This window comes from Schistocerca americana, chromosome X (genome assembly GCF_021461395.2).
Source record: "Schistocerca americana isolate TAMUIC-IGC-003095 chromosome X, iqSchAmer2.1, whole genome shotgun sequence".
Taxonomy (NCBI): Eukaryota; Metazoa; Arthropoda; class Insecta; order Orthoptera; family Acrididae; genus Schistocerca; species Schistocerca americana.
The window spans coordinates 268,180,260-268,198,042 of record NC_060130.1 but is presented as its reverse complement, the minus strand read 5'-3'; the positions used below and the strand labels follow the sequence as shown (position 1 = coordinate 268,198,042).

At 38.0% G+C, this 17,783-nt stretch overlaps 1 protein-coding gene across 2 annotated transcripts in view; it reads left to right on the top strand.

Moving 5' to 3' along the window:
* The window catches only part of LOC124556710 (peroxisome biogenesis factor 10-like), a 121,917-nt gene extending 106,981 nt beyond the window's left edge, over positions 1-14,936 (top strand). For both annotated transcript variants that reach the window (XM_047130695.1, XM_047130696.1), the window contains exon 5: positions 14,435-14,936. In XM_047130695.1, coding sequence (XP_046986651.1) covers positions 14,435-14,785 — 351 coding nt within the window. In that variant the 3' untranslated portion in view covers positions 14,786-14,936. The remainder of the gene's footprint in view (positions 1-14,434) is intronic.
* The last annotated feature ends 2,847 nt before the right edge of the window (positions 14,937-17,783 follow it).

Here is a 17,783-nt window from a genome sequence, read left to right as displayed (position 1 = left end):
GGCACCAGTGTCATATTGAGACCTGTCAGTAGCCAGAGTCAAAGATCTACTTGAAACGAATGTGGCGAAACATGGTGTGCAGTGGTGGTGTTGCTTCAATTTCTGGAATTCCAAGTAACATGCTACTAACCACACACACTACACCCTTTTCTTGTGAAGTTCAAAATGGTTCAAATGGCTCTGAGCACTATGGGACTTAACATCTATGGTCATCAGTCCCCTAGAACTTAGAACTACTTAAACCTAACTAACCTAAGGACATCACACAACACCCAGTCATCACGAGGCAGAGAAAATCCCTGACCCCGCCGGTAATCGAACCCGGGAACCTGGGTGCGGGAAGCGAGAACACTACCGCACGACCACGAGCTGCGGACATTGTGAAGTTAATTCTGCAGATGGCAAATGTGAGTAGTCCATGGAATGAATTTTGTATATCAGTTTACCTTCCCTAAGATATGACAGCAGCGTCCTAACATTCTTAGGAACTGGAAAATTTTCTGTTGGCTCAATATACTGTGCTGTTGGAACAATACTGTCCTTATTTAGCACCCCCTAAGAATTGCACTCTAGGACCGAAAAAACTAAATTTTCAAGTTCATAACACAGTGCATTGGCTAACAGTTGCTGAAAATTGCCAACAAATTTTGCAAATGCTGTTTCATTATGGGGCCAGAAACACAAATGTCATCCAAATAATTGACACAGCATGGAATGTCTGTGATAAGTTTCTCAAGAAAGCAGTGGAAGACTCCTGGAGCTGAAGCTACTCCAAATAGCAATCAGACTGGTACATCCCAAAACAAGTATTTAGTACTAAAATCTGTCAGGACGTAGAGTGCAGTGGCAACTGCAAGTATGCATCTCTGAAATCAGCTTTGAAAAAATACTAACTGTCTGCCAACTTAGTCAACAATTCCTCAGGACACAGCGTTGGATAAAAATCTGTTACACTCTATGCATTGATTTGTGTGCTTGAAATCACAAAAAAATCTAACATCGCTATTGGGTTTCTGCATCATAACCACTGGGGCCCATTGGCTTGATGAAACTGGTGACGCTACCCCGAGACTTTGCCATCCGTCAAATTCTGCTGTCGCTTCATCTTGCATAGCAAATGTCACGGGGTGAACTCAACAGAACTTAGTTACTGCCAATGGCTTTAGTGTTACACGGGCTTCAGAATTGGTGGCTCTACCCAGTTCATTACAAAAAAGTAGGTCAAATGACAGCAGTAATGCATCCAAGTCCTGAACTGTCTGAGACACAAGGTTAACTTTATTGACCACTTCAAATACAAAAATGATGAAAGCATCTAGGCCAAAAATATTTTCAGTAACTGTGAATTTACTACCAAAAGCATGAGCTCGTATAATGCATTTGTGTGTTTGGCTATGACTAGTAGTTGTCCCCACAAGGGAATCTGCTGCCCTCTATAAGATACATTTTTGCGCTGAGAGCACTGTAAGGGGACACTCCAACTGGTGGTAAGTATCAAGAATCTAAATTAGACTGGCTCAGGCCCCTATTTCTAATTGAAACTTCGTGCAACACCCAACTATCTCCAAGTCTGTTACGATATAGTGTGACTGTAGGCCCACTGACATGCTTGTGGGCTCAGTTGGAAACACGGGAATGTTGACCCACAACACCATTCGCTATCTTTTGCTGTGCACAGCTGCTAAATATAAAGTGGGCACAACCATTTGCAAAGAAGTAGGTTCATTGTCACCTCTTGTGTAATGACAAGCAATGTGGGTGAGACTGCTGTCCAAGTGTGACACTTTAGAGGGATTGTGCTCTGTACTGTGATCTCAGTGACTCTTTCATCAGAGATTGAGAGTAGTCCAATGTGGTCCATGTCTGGCCTCATGATGTAGGAGAACCTCTTCTGTTACTTCCAATAGTTGTAAAACTACCATAGGCTACCATAGACTATCACAAGTAAGTGTAGAGTATGGTGGTTTTTTGTAGTAGTCTCGGTCAGTTAACACTTGAGTGGATGTGCCAGTTTTCATAACACAAGCAAGCACACAGTGTACTCTACACACATAAAAAGAACAATTGTCTTATGTCATCAAGATAAACACGTATGAGCAAAATCACAGTTTAATCGTAGTTTATTTAAACAACAATAAAATAAACTTATATGAAGTAAATCAATCTTTAATTAAACAATAATAAAATAAACTTTCATTGTATCACTATGTTGCTGTATACAAGTGTCACTCCCACAGTAATGACCCAGCCAGAGCATTAAACAGTGCAGTTGCATCAGATCCCAGTCAAACTCTTATTTGATTACTAATTATCTCATAGACAGCTGCCTCATTATGGGTTTGTGCTGCTAGCTTGGAATGTGGGTCATTTTCTTGCTCCTCAATTGTAAAACAACAATGGAATGGTACAACACAATGTTATTTGTGGGTGGCGCACTTTATACATAGGTATGCCCACTCCAGGGTTAAAATTATAGCAGTGTTACCTGTACAATTCAGTTCAATTTATTAGTGTCCTTGTAGTACATCATCAAAATGACATAGGACTTGTCAGTAAACATTACAATTTGAAATACATGTACATGAAAATTTATAATTGAATTTACTTGTCACTTAGATATTACAATTTTAATAGAACTATAAGAACATTAACATAAAAATATACAAGTAGGATAACAACATATACAAAAAAAGCTAGTGATTCTCACATCAAAGATTATTTTCATTCTTACATTAACACTGTTTCACACTTTCATAGAAACAGCAAGTATTTAAATGTGATCAATTACACATATTTATTATGTCAGGGAAATATTAACTGCGCTTTTATTGTCAGTTATTCATAAACTCTTCAATACTGTAAAAAACTATTGTTCAATAACATGTTTTTTAATTCTCTTTTAAATATGTGCAGTTTTGGTATTATTTTTAGTTCTTTGGGGAGAGCACTGTAGAGGATTTTGGGTTGGTATAGTACATTTTTGTGATACATAGCTATTTTATGAATTTCTCTGTGGAAATCATTCCTATTCCTCGTTTCATAGTTGTGAAATTGTCTGCTTAATGTAGAAAATTCCTCGTATTCTTTTAAGAAACGTATGGTTTTGTATATGTATAAGGATGGTAGTGTCATGATTTTTAATTCTTTGAAAGCATGCCTACAAAAGTCTCTATATCCTATACCTTTTATTATTCTGACTGCCTTCTTTTGTAGTCTAAATGAATGTTTTGGTAGACTGTTGTTCCCCCAAAACTGTACACCGTATCTTAATAAACTGTGCATGAATGAGAAATAAACACATAACATTGTTTTAATATTACGAGCTTTTAGGCATTCTGAGTATATAACATGTTTGACTTAATTTTTTGTTCAATGATAGTACATGCTTTTCCCATCTTAAGTGTTCATCAAATCATACTCCCAAGAATTTAGTGTATGATGCTTGTTCAGTCTTGCACTTACCCAGTTCTACTGTAAGGTTAGTTTTTATTTTATTTGTAATATGTCTGAAGTTGATCCACTTTTTTTTGCGTTCACAGTGAGTCTGTTTTCATTAAACCATCTGTCTGCTTTGTCTGTTGTTAATGTGACTTTTTCCTGTAAGTCAGCTTCACTATTTGCTTTAACAAACAAACTTGTATCGTCAGCAAGCAGTACTGCCTCTGCTTCAGATAGTTGACTTGGTAGGTCATTGATAAATATTAAAAACAGTAATGGCCCTAATACAGATCCCTGGGGCACTCTGTACAAAACTCTCTCGAATCTTGATGAATATGTCCTATCTGCATGGCTTATCTCCACCTTCTGATACCTGTCCGACAGATATGATTCAAATCATTTGTGGGCAACTCGATGTATCCCATAGGCATATAACTTCCTAAGCAGTAACTTATGGTCGATGACATCAAAGGCCTTTGATAAGTCTGAAAACAATCCACAATTTAATTCCTTTCTATTTATGGAATTTAGAACAAGTTGCAAAAAACTGAAGATAGCTGTTTCAGCTGATTTATTTTTACGGAAGCCATTTTGCGCATTAACCAATATTCTATTCATAATAAGAAATTTGTAGTCTATGATACATTATCCTTTCTATTATTTTTCAGAAACCTGACAACATTGATAAAGGCCTAAAGTTACTAACATCATATTTATCACCATTCTTGTAAAGTGGCTTTATAGTTGACATTTTAAGTTTTGATGGAAACACCCCTGTCTTAAAAGATTCATTTATAATTTCAGTGAGATGTGAGGCTATTTTTTTTACACTTTGCTTAATGACTTTGTCAGGAATCCCATGACACCCACATGACATTTTATTTTTTAACTTATTTATAGCATTTAGTACCTCTGATTCAGTTGCTGGATAAAGGAACATAGTCATGTCATTCATGGGGATTTTTATCTTGCTATTGGAATTGCATTTAGTTTTAATTAAATTTATGGCTATATTTGTGAAATGTTTGTTAAATATATTGCCAATCTGAAGTGGGTCCTTAACAGTTTTACCCCCACTTTTAATGACAAAGCTGTTATCTTTTCTTTTGTGTCTACCTATATTTTTATTCATTACCTCCCAAGTTGACTTCATTTTGTTGTTATCTTTCTCAATATATATGAATCATTATCAAGCTTCTTAGCTGCAATTATTACTTTCTTGTACAGGCTTCTATAACATTTCACATGTGCTTTCAGTGCAACATTCTTCCTGGCTGATTTATTTAACTTTCTGAGAGTGTCTGATGACTTTCTAATCCCCTGTGTAACCCATGTTTTGGTTTTATATTTAGTTTTGACTCTTTTTATAGGAAAGGCAACATTGAAGCAGTGTTTGTAGCTTTCAAGGAATGAGTCAAACTTTGTGTTGACATCACCACTTGATTCACTACCCCAGCTGTTATTTTCCAGAATGTAATTAAAAATTCTTATGCTGTCGTCATTTATAAATCTCTTAGGTGTGTTGAATACCATTCAGTTGTTACCTCATTTCGATCTCTTTGATTGCTTGTGTGATCAGTGTCATACTGTATTCTCTTAGAAACCAGAAGCAATGAACCATCTAGAAGCTGAATGAGCATAAGTAAAAGACATGTAACGTACAGAATATTTTTGTTCCACATCATTATCTTTCTGTCCACTATTTCAAAATAAATAGTGTTTATAGCGAAATTGAAACTGTCAATGATTAGTTCAGGTTTTACTTGGAAATTGTTGATTTTTTTAATGTAAAATATAAGAGTGTTGTAGTTAAAATTAAGAAAAAATTACAGATTTATCATATAGCACCAGAAAATGAAATTTCCTCACAAAAATGTAAAATTAAAAACACATTGCACAATGAAAACATATCAAACATCACTTCAGTACTTCTTTGAGCTTATATAAAACTTGTTTCTGTTATTTATAAACAGCTTTTGTACTTATCAATAATAATAGGAAACTCTTGCCTTTTGGTCATGAAGAAGAATGTTCTGCTGAGTACAAAATAACAACAATTCTTATATAATTTTTTTATGTTTGTTCATGTAAACTGTACTTGCATCAAAAGCAATTGCTTTGGTTGCATAAAAATGCAGAAGTTACTGAACCAACTAACTTTTATAACTTATAAAATTCAATTTATATTTTGCGGGGATATAAAATACCCAATGGACTAACACTGAATGATGTGCAGTTCTCATTATGTGCAACGCAAACAAAATAAAAAGAGACTTCTTTATTTCCCAGTTTCTCTTACATGCCCATTTGTGTATCTTTCCCTAGTAATGCTACCAATATTACTCATAATCTTACCATTTATTAATTTATTTATGTATATCGCAACTGTAGCTACTACGTTTGACTTACCGCCTCAATGACATGGTCACTAAGCCTGAACAGTTGCTGATGGAGACCAGCTCCACTGGTGTGACGTATCAGGTTTGGCCATCTGCCATTCATCTGGATACACATTTTTCATTGCAGCAATCATCTCTTCCAACTCCTGCATATAATGTCGGATCTGAATATGCTTATGCTTTCATCTGTACTGCCCTTTCTGGCATCAGCTGCACCACCAGATGCAAAGTTATGGAGTCAGTTTAGGAAGTGCTACAATGTTTAAAGTCAAAATTACATCTGTATGCTAACCCCTGTAAGTCAGTGAGCTATGCTTATGATGTTGATAGAACTGTAAGCAAGCAGTTACCATGTGCATTTGCTGACCATAGTAGCGTGTTAGTAATCGACACAGCTCTGCAAATTCTACTTTTTTTATATTCTGTAAGAGGCTGCAGTTTCCATGCTATGTCATACAAACAACTACTACTGCACCTTACCTGGCACTGCAACCTAAAATGGTGTAGTTAATTTTTCCACCTTTCTGTGGTATCATCAAAACCTGCAAATAGGGCTAGCTGAGCAGGGGACCAATAATGAATGTCATACCAATAATTACTAAGACAGAGTGTTCACCTTTGCAATCAGTGGGCAGTCCAATCCATTATCTTAGAACGAAGGCCAAATGATGAAATAAGTGGCTCGTGGTCAGTGACGGGTAGGGACTTTGTTCCATACAAAAGAACATGGAACTTTTAACATCAACAATGATAGCCAGCACCTAGTTTTCCACCTGAAAATAGTTTATTTGTGCCATCAAAAGCATGTTTAATGTGTAAGTGATGGGCTGCTCGGTGCCATGTGGGTTTTGATGTGATAGAACTGCATCAATGCTTCACTGGAATGCATCACAGGCCCCTGTTAATGGATTACCTTGTGTAAAAGGAGCCAAACAGGGTGTGCCATGGTATAGGTGCAAGTTCGTAGGTTGGCACTACGACACCGACGACAGCACCCTGTAGCCAGCGCCGTTCAGCTCTGGAGCGCCGCTGCAAATTCTACCCATTTGATGCTGAGGAGAAGACCTAGCAACATGTTTCTATTTCATAGTGGGCGAACCACAACTTGTAACTGTGTAACTTAATACATCTGGCTTCGCACGTACTTGCTCCTCAGTGCAAAGTTAGGTATTCACGTTATTATGTATTCAGTTAATATTGTGATATAGTAAAACCATTTATAGGAGCAGTACCGAGAGATTTTCACCTTTTCCTGCTCCTACTCACTTCCTACATTCGGCCTACCCATTCAGTTTACAGGAACAGACCCACGCGTCACCTTCCAGGCAGGATACAAAACAGGGAGTGGATCAAAAACACTGTTTGAGAGACTGAAAAGGTCATTTACAGTCTGCAGACCACATGCATCTGAGCCTTTTTAGTGAAGTCGGTTAAAGGGGATGGCAGGTGTGTACATGCTGGTGAATGAACTTATCATAATAAGAAATCTTACTCAAAAAGGACTGGAGCTCCTTCAGGTTTGGTTTGGGTGCTGGCAGGTTGACTATGAATTTGACGTGTTAGTTAGTAGGGATGAGGCCATCTTTGCTAAGCACATGTTCCAAAAACTACACCTTCGCAGCAAAAGGACTACATTATTCCAACTTGTAAGAAGGGCCATTCCTCAGAAGGCATTGGAAAACCATCTGTAGATTCCGCAAATGCTCCTTTCACATGGAACCTGTGACCCAGATGTCATCAAGGTAGTTGACACAACAAGGGATCTCCTAAATCCGAAGCTCGAAATACCTTTGATAAATTCCTGGGCCCGACAAAACTCCAAAGTGCAAGCAGATAAGGGCAAACAGTGGTAGAGGCCAAATGGGGTGTTGAACACCAAGAAGTGCTGAGAAACGTATCCAGTGGGAAATACAGGCATGTGGCACAAAAATCAATATGGGGAAAATGCTGGTTCCCTGACAACTTCACCAACAACTCCTCCAGACACAGAATGGGACATGAGTCCATAGCACATTGCGCATTGATCATTGTTTAAAATTGCTGCAAAGGCGCAGTCTGGCTTCTGAATCACTACCAAAGGGGTGGCCCCTACACTATACGAAACAGCAGAAATGACACAGAGTGCCTACCCATGCTGCAACTTGGTCATGACCTTATCACAAATGGCGAAGGGAATGCAGTGGGGGTGACAAAATTTAGGTATTGCTGACAGCTTAAGGGAGACATGGCCTCGGCACTTTGTCTGACCCAAGGCATTTTCAAACAGCTGGTCATACTACCATAGTAAAGAGTCCAAATCATGGAAGGGGAACCGGTTGGGAGACTAAGTGGACTTTGTCAATGATCTGCAACCCAAAAGTGGAAAAGGCATCCAGCCAAAAAAATATTTTGCACCAACAGTTACTTTACCACCAACAGCGTAAGTTGCTGTTCCACATTCTTATAACACGGTGAGATGAAGAATAACCCTTGCAATGGAATACGTTGTTTACTATAAGATACCAACTGATGTAGTGGTCATTGCAATGCAGGGCAGCTCAAGGGCTTGTATGTGTCCAAGTTAATTAGGCTCACCATTTTCCCTGTGTCTACTTGGAACTCAATCAGCTGCCTATTGATGACCAACATAAGCAGAATACACCAGGACGATGCTTGTGGAGTATATTACACAGTCTCTGAGCCCAGGGAAAGCAGTGGGGACTCTGATGACTGATCTGCAGCTCGCCAACTGTCACAAACTGGTGCCAAATGAAATGGCTTACTTTCTGGCATAACCCACACGTGGCATCTATGTACACGCAGTCCTGTCTAATATGCACCAATTAAAATTGGAACAGGATCGATAATTTGCCCATTGAATGGAAACTGATGCAGAAGGGGAGTGACACAAAGAGACTGAAAAATGTTGCAAGCAAGGAACATGGCTCTTCAACTTACTTATACCTCCCAAACTTGCCACATGTGAAGATGGTCAGCACCAAGACATTACTGCACTCAAGTTGTTTAAGCTGTCATCATACAGTGGCTCAGTGGAAGGAAAGGTCACTTGACTGACCTCTTGGGGAACTAGGGGCTGTTTACCACATGTATCCAACTTTACCATCTGCCAGTTGTTGGGAAGTATGTCCTTTGCCATTGCCATAAGTTCATGTGGTTCAGCAATCTGGGCAACTTTATTTAAGGAAACATCAGACAAGGCCAATGCCCTAATTTGGACCTCAGAGTTTGGTGCTAATTGGACAATCATTTCCCTAGTTAGTATATGGTAGTACATTGAGGTCTCTGAAACTGAGACTTGCAGGAGAGACTTTGCAGGTTAGTGATCCAGGTAGCATGTGACTGACGAGTGTGGTTGTGGTGCTGGTAAACTGCAATCATACCAACACCTCATGGGTTTGATGCCAAAAATACTGCTTGAGCAAGTGACAGAGTTTCACAAAGTTAAGTTTTTCATGCTTGGCAGAGAGCTTCAAATTTTGTATGATTTTGTACAACCACATGCTGGTGGGCAATAATAAGATGGCCTTATCAGCTGGACTGACAATAGTATTACCTGTCAGTGTAACAATATCCAGCAAAAAACATCTGGATTAGTGGTTTTGCTCATATGATGCTCTGCACGTGCTGTTCATGGTAGTTTTCCTCACTACTCTGTTGCGGCTGCCAGGGATACTAAGGTAGTGATATTGGACGCTGTGGTCTGGTGTGAGGTCAGTGCTCTAATTCATACTGAAGGTGTTCAGTTGTGTTCAGGTTGGGACTCTGGGCAGGCCAGTCTATTTCAGGAATGTTACTGTCCACAAAAGAAAAAAAGGCTCAAATGACTCTAAGCACTATGAGACTTAACATCTGAGGTCATCAGTCCCCTAGACTTACAACTACTTAAATGTAACTGACCTAAGGACATCACACACTTCCATGCCCGAGGCAGGATTTGAACCTGCGACCATAGCAGCAGCGCGGTTCCGGACTGAAGTGCCTGGAACCACTCGGCCGCAGCTACTGTCCACAAACAATTGCCTTGAAGATTCTGCTTTATGATGGGATGCATTGTAATGCTGATGCAAAGATTCATCGCCTCCAAACTGTTTCTCTGTTGTACACAGTACACAATGCTATAAAATGTCTTAATATCCTTGCACATTTAGTATCTTCTTAAGTGCCATAGGGGACCACACCATAACCATGAAAATCACTCCATACCATAACGTCACCTCCTTTCTACTTCACTGTTGGCACTACACCTGATGCCATCCTTTCTACTTCACTGTTGGCACTACACCTGATGCCATGTAATGTTCTCCAGGCATTCGCAAAACACAAACCCTTTCACTTGATTGCCACAGGATATAGCACTATTCATCCATCCAAATCACTCATTTCCAGTCATCTGCTGTCCTGTGATGCCACTCTTTCCACCATCTCTAGTGACTCTCAGCACAGACTACAGAAATGTGCGGCTTATGAGGATTCGCTCGGTCATTGTAACCCATTCTTTTTAACTTCCTGTGCACAGTCATTGTGCTAGATGGACTACTTGTAGCACTTTGGAATCCATGAGTGATTCCTTTTACTGATTTTGTGTGATTTTTTTACAACTACCCTCCGCAATGTCCAGAAGTCCCTGCAGAACTGATTTAAGCTGGGAGAGGGAGGGGGGGGGGGGGGAATTAAAACTTAAAGTAAATCAGTCACAAACGTTTTGAGATTTTTGCTAATGATGTGTCCTCTTTCTTTATTATTGTCTATTTATTTCTAATATCACATATATTTAAAAAATGTGTACCTGTACTGTACGTCTATCTGAATGTTTATTAGAGTATGAAGTAAAAATTTGAACTAAATCAATCATTAACTTTTTGAGATTTTTGGTAACAATATTAAATGACGATTTATCTTTCTATAGTAGTATAGATTGTTTACATGCATTCTTTTTCTAAGCGTTTATTCATGAGCCCTTCCCTTCTCTCTGAAAAATTCACATTTCCTTTTTATACTGGCTTTTGTTTGTCAGTCTTCAGATTTTTTTGCTTTCTGCTCTTTGCATTTCAGTTCCCTTGCCTTTCACATTCCTCTCTGTTTCCAAACTGGATTCTGGAAGAAGACACCTGTCCGTTTTCAGTTTTTTCTGTGGTTGTGCATTCCATCATTTATTTCCATTCCAGCATTTGGATTCAGGTATATATTGTCCCTTACAGTTAATTCCTAGCTTTTCATGAACAATTAATGTATCCCCCCCCCCCCCCAATCTCACCCCTCTATTCTCTCTCTCCATCTCTCTCTCTCTCTCTCTCTCTCTCTCTCTCTCTCTCTCTCTCTCTCTCTCTCTCTCTCTCTCTCCCTCCCTCCCTCCCTCCCTCTCCCTCTCTCCCATCCCCCCACTCCCCTCCATCCATCCGACACATATTTTGTTTAGCAGTCGCCTCTCTAAGTACTTCATGAATTTGTAGTCTTCCAAGTATATAATAATATGACATGGAGACATATTGCAGTACATGTTCATTTTCTGGTCTGTATTGCTGTAGAGGAAAAATACGTACTTCCATCATGTATTATATATTGATTTACTATGTAGGAGACTCATCAGTATAAATAATGTAACAGAGACGCACACATAGGTTCAAAAACCTAAATTAATCTTAATTTACAACCACCTGTACAAGTATACTGTGTCACTATCCAAATATAGCTGTATCATAATTTAAAAGTTCCATGACCAAATAGTAACAGTTTTTTAATAAGTTTTTTTACAAAGATTTATCTTTCAGTAAACCTACTTCCATATTATAAAAGTTTGTCACTTTTAACGTATTGTAAATTTTTGTCGGCACATACTGTGGAGTTTGGGCATAGAGAATTAATCTGTGAGAGGAAAATTTTAAATATCTTTCAAGACACAAAGGAATTAATGACATTAGCTTCCAGTGGGCATTGATTTAAATCAATGGGGAAAGTTGAAAATTTATGCCAGGCTGGGATTCAAACCTGGGTCTCCTGCTTACTAGGCAGATGTGCTGATCGTGCACCAACCAGACACAGTGGTCATCACAACTGCAAGGACTATCCTAGCCCATCTCCTATCAGACCCAAATCTCAACTTATCCACACACTACTGATGTAGTGCCGCTTGCCCATTATTCTCATTACTTGTTGATTCCTGTAAGAGTTCAAGCATGGTATGCATCCACACTGAAGTGATCAGCTGGTTATCTTTACCTTAGTTACATATGTGGTGTCTGTTCTTTCAGATGTGTCTTGTCAATACACATGATAATTAAAATAGTTGGATGCTTAAATAGTGGTTGACAAAAATTCTTAGGCTTACTGTTACTCATATTTCCTATAATTGTGTGCTTTTTTTTGTTTTTTTTTTTTTTTTTTGAAGTAATAATATTTTATACACACTACTTGCATTCTCTCAAAAGATATTCCATATCATACAATGGACTAAAGTAGTTGTGATAAACAACTTTTCTTGTGGCCATGTCACTTGTGTAGAGCTAAATTGTCATTTTAAGTGCAAGACTGTTTAACATGTTTGCTAAGTAGGTTGTGGGTGAAGACCATGATCATTTTTTCCCTAAAAATATTCCAAGAATGTGGTAGAATCCACAGTCATTAATTTATTTTCAACAGTTCCTGCTTCTCTGTCTACTATATTGAGCAGTAATATCCTAGTAACCATTTTTTGTAGTGTGGGATTCCATAACATTTGTGGTTGTTGTGATTTCTTTTTGTAGTATAAAAACACTATTATATTATGTTACAATAAATAAATAGCAGTACTGATAGCATAATTTTGAATGCAAACACTTTAGCAATTGAAATTCAGTTATGTAATTAGTGGTGTGCTTGTTCACACAGTTGTGTTAATTAAATATCTAGGCATAATGTTATAAAGCAACATGAAATGAAACGAGCATGAAAAGTTGGTTGTATGGAAAGTGGAAAGTTGACATTGGTTTATTGCGAGAACTCTGGGAAAATGTAGCTCATTTATAACACTTCTGCACAACACTGTCAAGTTCTGCTCGAGTGTTTTGGGTCTCCACCAGGTCAGATTAAAGGATGAAATTGAAGCAATTCATAGGTATGCCGCTAAGTCCAGTCATGCCACAAGTATTATGAAAGTGCTCCATGAACATAAATAAGATCCCTGGAGGGAAGATGATGTTCTTCTTGGCAATCCTGCTGAGAAGGCTTAGAGAACAGCCATATACAAAAAAAAAACTGCAGAACAATCCTACTTCCAGCAACATACACCTTGAATGAGATTTTCACACTGCAACAGAGTGTGCGCTGATATGAAACTTCTTGGCAAATCAAATCTGTGTGCCGGACAGAGACTCAAACTTGGGACCTTAGTCTTTCTTGGGCAAGCGCTCTACCAACTGAGCTACCCAAGCACGACTCACGACCCGTTCTCACAGCTTCAATTCTGCCAGTACCTCATCTCCTACTTTCCAAACATCACAGGAGCTCTTCTGCGAACCTTGCAGAACTAGCACTCATGGAAGAAAGGATGTGGTGGAGACATGGCTTAGCCTTTCTTCCAGGAGTGCTAGTTCTGCATGGTTCGCAGAAGAGCTTCTGTGAAGTTTGGAAAGTAGGAGACGAGGTACTGGCAGAATTGAAGCTGTGAGGACGGGTTGTGAGTCATGCATGAGTAGCTCAGTTGGCAGAGCGCTTGCCCGTGAAAGGCAAATGTCCCGAGTTAGAGTCTCAGTCCGGCTCACGGTTTTAATCTGTCAGGAAATTTCAACATAAATCTTGCATAAGAACCACAAAAGCAAGATAAGAGAAATCATTGCTCGTATTGAAGCATATGGGTAGTCATTTTTCACCTTGTTCAGTTAGTAAGTGTACAGGAAGGAGGATGAGTAACTGTGATAGAAAATAGGCTCTGCCATACTTTGTATGCTGGCTTGCAGAATACGTACACATATGTAGCTGGGGGTGTGTATGCCGATGTAGATGTAGATGAAGCCTACAAGTGTTTGTCTTATCATTTATATTTCCACTATGAATGTCAGTTAATTACACCTACATCACCAGGTGAATTTATTTGTAAATTAACATAACATAGATGTTGGTTTTATGTATACACTTTTCTAAATTTTCCAGTGTATGATATCATGAAATTTTTTTTCGGAATATCATAAACCTAACATCAACATACGTGCTATGTAAAGTATAAAATAAATCCAGCTGATGATGGAGGTATAATTACAGTGTACATTTATTTTTATTTTTTCAAATTAGAAAATTATATATACAAGACCAACATGTTACATTAATTTCAAAATGAATTGACAATTATTGTGCTACATTTCTCCAAAATGCATAGTGGCTGTATAAAGAAAGTGCAAAATTAAATTGACAAGCCAGTGTAGTCTGTTTGCATAAATTTTTGTATTTGTAGAATAAGTCATATTAATTGTACTGTAAAATAACACACAAAAAACAAATATAAGTCAGTGCTCAGATTTGAAGTACTACTTCTAAAAAGAAAATTTTAGTTATAAATATTGAGAATTTAGTGAATCGTAAGTGAAAGGCTAAATTATAGAACTAATTGTTTCCTTTTCTTTTTTTAGGTTCTTCATCACCACTGGATCAAAGATCACAGCACAGATACCGTATTCAAAGCAGTGTTAATTTCATCTGTTATGTACTTATTACTTGCATTGTATCACGGATATAGAAAACTTTTACATGAGTTTTCACATTCAGTAGAAAAAACACAGTATTCTACTAATATCCAAAGAATTAAAGGACATACTTGTTCATTATGCTTGGAAGAATTAGCCAGTCCATCAGCAACAACATGTGGTCATGTGTTTTGTTGGTCTTGTATTTTGGAGTGGCTGAAATCACAGGAACAGTGCCCTATATGCAAAGATGGTGTAACTCCTAACAGAGTGATAATGCTACACAATTTTCCATGAGCTAATATTTGATTACTTCTTTAATTATTGAGGATTGACAGTTTATAAACAATGCCATTCATAGTGATTGTGATGAGATTACATATGTCTCTAGTCCACTTCCTTCTGTACATGGAAAAAGCTGTTCATAATTAAAATTAAACATCCAGTTTTTCAGTTCTTTGCTTCCTGGAAGTATATCACCTGAATAACCCCTGTTCTCTGTTAGTCATCAAAGCTGTAAACATTTATCCACTCTCCCTAAAATTTCAGCACAGTGGATTGATGATTAGATTAGATTAGATTAGATTAGATTGACTTTCATTCCAATTGATCCGTAGTGAGGAGGTCCTCCAGGATGTAGAACATGTCAGAAAAGCAATAATACCGACAAATATTTACAACTGAAACAAATAAGCTAATGTACCTTCCACAGGTCCCAAGTGGAATGCTCATCATTTTTTTTTTTTTTAAATGAACGCTATATGAAAGTATCATTTTACAAACAGTCATTTACTAAGATCACATTAATGCGATGAATTTAAAATTTAAAAAAAATGTTTTTTTATTTATAAGGTAATAAACATATAATAGAAATATATAGAAGTTGAAAGATACCAGGGTATAGCGACTGCATGACTAGCTTGATTGTATGTGCAAAAAATAATGGCTTACATCATTTTAAAACACAAGAGAAAGACAAAGAGAAATTGTGACCATGTTAAAATGTTGTCAGACTGTGTGATTTTGAGTGTTGTAAACTTCATATTTAGCTTCTTGGAGTAGACAGAAGCAGTCCCTTATAACAATTAGTATTGTGAAACGGATTTGTTCAGTGATAGTAGAAATGATGGTGAATGGTGATTTGTGAAGAACCTTCCATGCTGCTTTTGTGTGTGCTATAACTTCAAGTTGAACAAATATATTTCAAGGACGGCGCAATACATGAAAGTCACAGATCAAGTAAACAGAGTGACGTATGTACATTTTAACAGTCAAATCATAACTGAGTCCGAGTCTAGCAGCCGCTGGCTGGCTGGCCACTTAGGTGGCACTGCTGCTGCATGGCTGGCAGACAGCGCTGCATGTAGAGGACGCGCGTAACTGCACGGCGGCACTTTGAAAGATCGGCGAGTCACAACAGTGTGGCCATAACACCTTTTTGAAAATGGCATCTGCTCTTTGCAGTAAGAAGATGGTACAGATAATATTAATACCCTCAGACTTCAAGAAGAATATAATAATCCCAATCCCAAATAAAGCAGGTGTTGACAGATGTGAAAATTACCGAACTATCAGTTTAATAAGCCACAGCTGCAACATACTAACACGAATTCTTTACAGGCGAATGGAAGAACTGATAGAAGCTGACCTTGGGGAAGATCAGTTTGGATTCCGTAGAAATATTGGGACACAAGAGGCAATACTGACCCTACAACTTTATCTTAGAAAATAAATTAAGGAAAGGCAAACCTACGTTTCTAACATTTGTAGACTTAGAGAAAGCTTTTGACAATGTTGATTGGAATACTCTCTTTCAAATTCTGAAGGTGGCAAGGGTAAAATACAGGGAGTGAAAGGCTATTTACAATTTGTACAGAAACCAGATGGCAGTTATAAGAGTCAAGGGGTATGAAAGGGAAGCAGTCGTTGGGAAGGGAGTGAGACAGGGTTGTAGCCTATCCCCGATGTTATTCAATCTGTATATTGAGCAAGCAATAAAGGAAACAAAAGAAAAGTTCGGAGTAGGTATTAAAATCCATGGAGAAGAAATAAAAACTTTGATGTTCGCCGATGACATTGTAATTCTGTCAGAGATAGCAAAGGACTTGGAAGAAAAGTTGAACGGAATGGACAGTGTCTTGAAAGGAGGGTATAAGATGAACATCAACAAAAGCGAAATGAGGATAATGGAATGTAGTCTAATTAAGTCGGGTGATGCTGAGGGAATTAGATTAGCAAATGAGGCACTTAAAGTAGTAAAGGAGTTTTGCTATTTGGGGAGCAAAATGACTGATGATGGTCGAAGTAGAGAGGATATAAAATGTAGACTGGCAATGGCAAGGAAAGCGTTTCTGAAGAAGAAAAATTTGTTAACATCGAGTATAGATTTAAGTGTCAGGAAGTTGTTTCTGAAAGTATTTGTATGGAGTGTAGCCATGTATGGAAGTGAAATGTGGACGATAAATAGCTTAGACAAGAAGAGAATAGAAGCTTTCAAAATGTGGTGCTACAGAAGAATGCTGAAGATTAGATGGGTAGATCACATAACAAATGAGGAGGTATTGAATAGAATTGGGGAGAAGAGGAGCTCGTGGCACAACTAGACTAGAAGAAGGGATCGGTTGGTAGGACCTGTTCTGAGACATCGAGGGATCACCAATTTAATATTGGAGGGCAGCGTGGAGGGTAAAAATTGTAGAGGGAGACCAAGAGATGAATACACTAAGCAGATTCAGAAGAATGTAGGCTGCAGTAGGTACTGGGAGATGAAGAAGCTTACACAGGATAGAGTAGCATGGAGAGCTGCATCAAACCAGTCTCAGGACTGAAGACCACAACAACAACAACAACAACAACAACAACAAAAACAACAACAATGTCTGCCCATTATTAGTGGATGAGTGTCTCTTCAATAGTAGGAGAAATCAAAAATTTGATATAATACAACATTGCATTGTAATAATGAATGACTGTGTGCAATGAGGATGTAGGACTGATGTAGACTTTACTTCACTGCCATGGATATGAATACAGGCATTACACTGTTGCAGAGGGAAGAAATAGAGTACTGATCATGCTAAAATATCAGACATAGTAAAAACAATGAGTATAGTAAAGGTGTGTGAGCTGGGGGTGGGTATGGTTATTCATTTTACAGATAATTTTAAATTTGACCTTTTGCTTGTTAAACTATAATTTGTGTGAAACATCCATTACATACAGTCACCACATACACTGCATGCTTCTGATCTACTTTAGAGTTTACCATAAATTCACATAATTCTAACTTCAAAAT